The sequence below is a fragment of the Atta cephalotes genome, assembly GCF_000143395.1.
Source record: "Atta cephalotes unplaced genomic scaffold scaffold01764, whole genome shotgun sequence".
Lineage (NCBI taxonomy): Eukaryota > Metazoa > Arthropoda > Insecta > Hymenoptera > Formicidae > Atta > Atta cephalotes.
In genome coordinates this window covers 1-2,652 of record NW_012131828.1, presented here as the reverse complement: position 1 = coordinate 2,652, position 2,652 = coordinate 1, and the positions used below count along the sequence as shown (strand labels likewise).

General features: G+C 29.5%; 1 protein-coding gene across 1 annotated transcript; it reads right to left on the bottom strand.

Moving 5' to 3' along the window:
* Window positions 1-242: 242 nt before the first annotated feature.
* On the bottom strand, window positions 243-1,299 carry LOC105625471 (the record flags this gene model as incomplete). The annotated part of the gene is made up of 1 exon (XM_012206799.1): window positions 243-1,299. A coding segment is annotated over exon 1 (1,057 nt), but the record flags the coding sequence as incomplete, so codon positions are not given.
* Window positions 1,300-2,652: the final 1,353 nt, after the last annotated feature.

Genomic DNA, 2,652 nt, shown 5'->3' with positions numbered 1-2,652 from the left:
TAATATATATATATATATATATATATATATATATAATTCACATTGAATTAAAGTATTATTTAAAGTATTAAAGATCCAGTTTCGACCGGTATAAGCATTTAATTTCTAAAAAGAATATAATTTTATTGCGAAAACAAAATGATAAAAATGACATTTGATTGTTTTTAAAAATATATTTTCAGTCAAGTATCATTTTTGAAACGGAATGCATAATGGAACGCATATAGTTATGCATGCTGTACCTAGTGCAACGCAATATTTCATTTCAGCTAATCCAGAAACTTGTTGGCCAAAATATATAATCGCGTACGTGATAAATAATGAACCCACGTGTGCACGCAATGTATAACCATGTACATTCCGGAGTTCTGGCAATATAGAATATACTATGAATGTCAACAGCAGGAACGGCAAAGACAATAGGTGGCACACGGATACATATACTGGAAGTTTTGTCTGATTATTGCAGATGATCACGTCGTATACATTCCGAAACAAAATAGCAAAGCAATAAGACTTTGGTGAAATGAATTCGCCAGTAACCGTATACAAAGAGCCATTGGTGAGAAACAAGTATGTATTGGCAAAAACAAATTGGCGACCATATCCTTCTGCAATGCATGGATCACGAACAGTCAAAAATAGTTCGTCAGATATTTCATCCTCGGAATCATTCTTCTGTTTGTTTGGAAGAGCGTATATGTTTGGAAGAGTGTATTTATTCTCTCCACGCATCGTTTGTTCGACGCATCGTCCCTTTACTGTCAAGTTATAGCCGTTCTGGCAACAGAGTTGGATACAAGTAATGTTATCTGTGCACTCTTCATTTTTAACAAAGATAGTTTTAATTGTCCTGTTGGAATCGTCGTGTTTGTACGATATGGAATTGTTCTTATCTTCAGTTTTAGTGAAATTTTCATTAATTTCTGGTAACGTGAAATTATTGATCTCTGTCGAATTCGTACAGAACTCCATAGATGTCTGATTATTATCTTCGTGATTTTTTATTATATGTTCACGAGACTCGTATAGCACCGAGTCATTCTTGCAATTATTTTTTGTAGAATTAATACAGGATTCATATTGCATTTGATTCTTATTCTTAACAGAATTTTCGTATGAGTTGCACCGTGCTAGTTCCATTTCTTCATTTTGATATTTTGTAGAATTTACAAGAGAATCAGACTGCATTGTCGAGTTCTCGCTTTGCTCATCGCCATTCGTAAAATCTTCCTGAAATTCCGAGAACGAAGCAACAAGCAGAAATGCGAAACAAAGTACGATACTTGATGAATACATCGTTAAATTATTGAAGCGTCGAATTCACAAAATCAACTTTTTCTTTATCTTGCAAATAAATATTTAGCGTGATATTGTCGATTCTGGAAAGAAGCACAATGGCTTTATTCTGCAATGTTTTGTCTGAAAAATAAAAAAAAGAGATTTTTGGAATAAGCATGCGAATGCAAGTTAGAAAGATCGATGACATCAAATGAAGAAGGTATCCACAAAGCAGATACTTTCATGGCCTTTCTTTGACCATAAATAATGACAAAGCGACAAGGAGACTTCTTTCCTTTTGAATTTTTTAAATAATTAATCTCTAGGTCCAACACGATTTCTTTAGAATATATTATCTAAGTTACTATGTAAAATGATTCATAAAAAAGTGATATAGCTAGAAAGCGCTACATCTCGATTTAATAATTAATTATACGCGAAGGAGAACAATTTTATTTGTTTAGAGAGATTAATTCCATGTATTGCATGGTGATTTTTATTCTAGATTAATACAAACAAATATAAAAAATGCATATCAATTATACGTACAAAATGACATTAAAATATTCCTGTTGTCGAATCGATTGTGTAGCTAGAAGTGAACAGTTTAATTCATTTCCAGTGATAAATGGAACGAACAGACAGTATTAAACCACACCAATTACACCGAAAATTTATAAATTGTGAGCTGTATTGATTATAAATAAAGTAGAATTAAGGATTAAGTTGTTAAAACTACTTCTTTCATTACATTTTATATAATGTTGTCATACTTGAATTATGATGATCGATTAATATACATTAATCTATCAAATTTAAGTTCCAGGATGCAAATTTTTTACAAAGTCCTTAACTAATTTTCTCTGACATCATTCCATATTTATGATTATTATTCAAGGACTTTATCGATCATATGCGGCATATACACAATAAGAATTGTATGATATAATTACTTTGCTTCTTTATCCGGTTTTTAACTCAACCGGTTTGTATTGAATAAGGAAATTTATAAAAAAAACATTCTTTCATTTATACTCTTTTACTTATTTATATATGATTACACAATGTTGTAGTTACGACACAATGTCGTAGTTTAATTATAGTAAAAGTAAAGAAAAAAACAATTGTTTTACAAGATAAAAGTAATTAATTTAAGTGATACATGTTATTTGAGAAAAATAAATATAATTCTTATATATGATAAATGATAGTATCATTAATGAGTGATTTTTATTTAGTAAAAAAACCTTTGTAAAAAAGATTTGCATCACACATCGAATTAATAACACAATATATGTTATTTACTGAGAACGTCTTGGGAAAAAAATGTTTTATATATAATTATATAAAAATTATATAAAAATTATATAT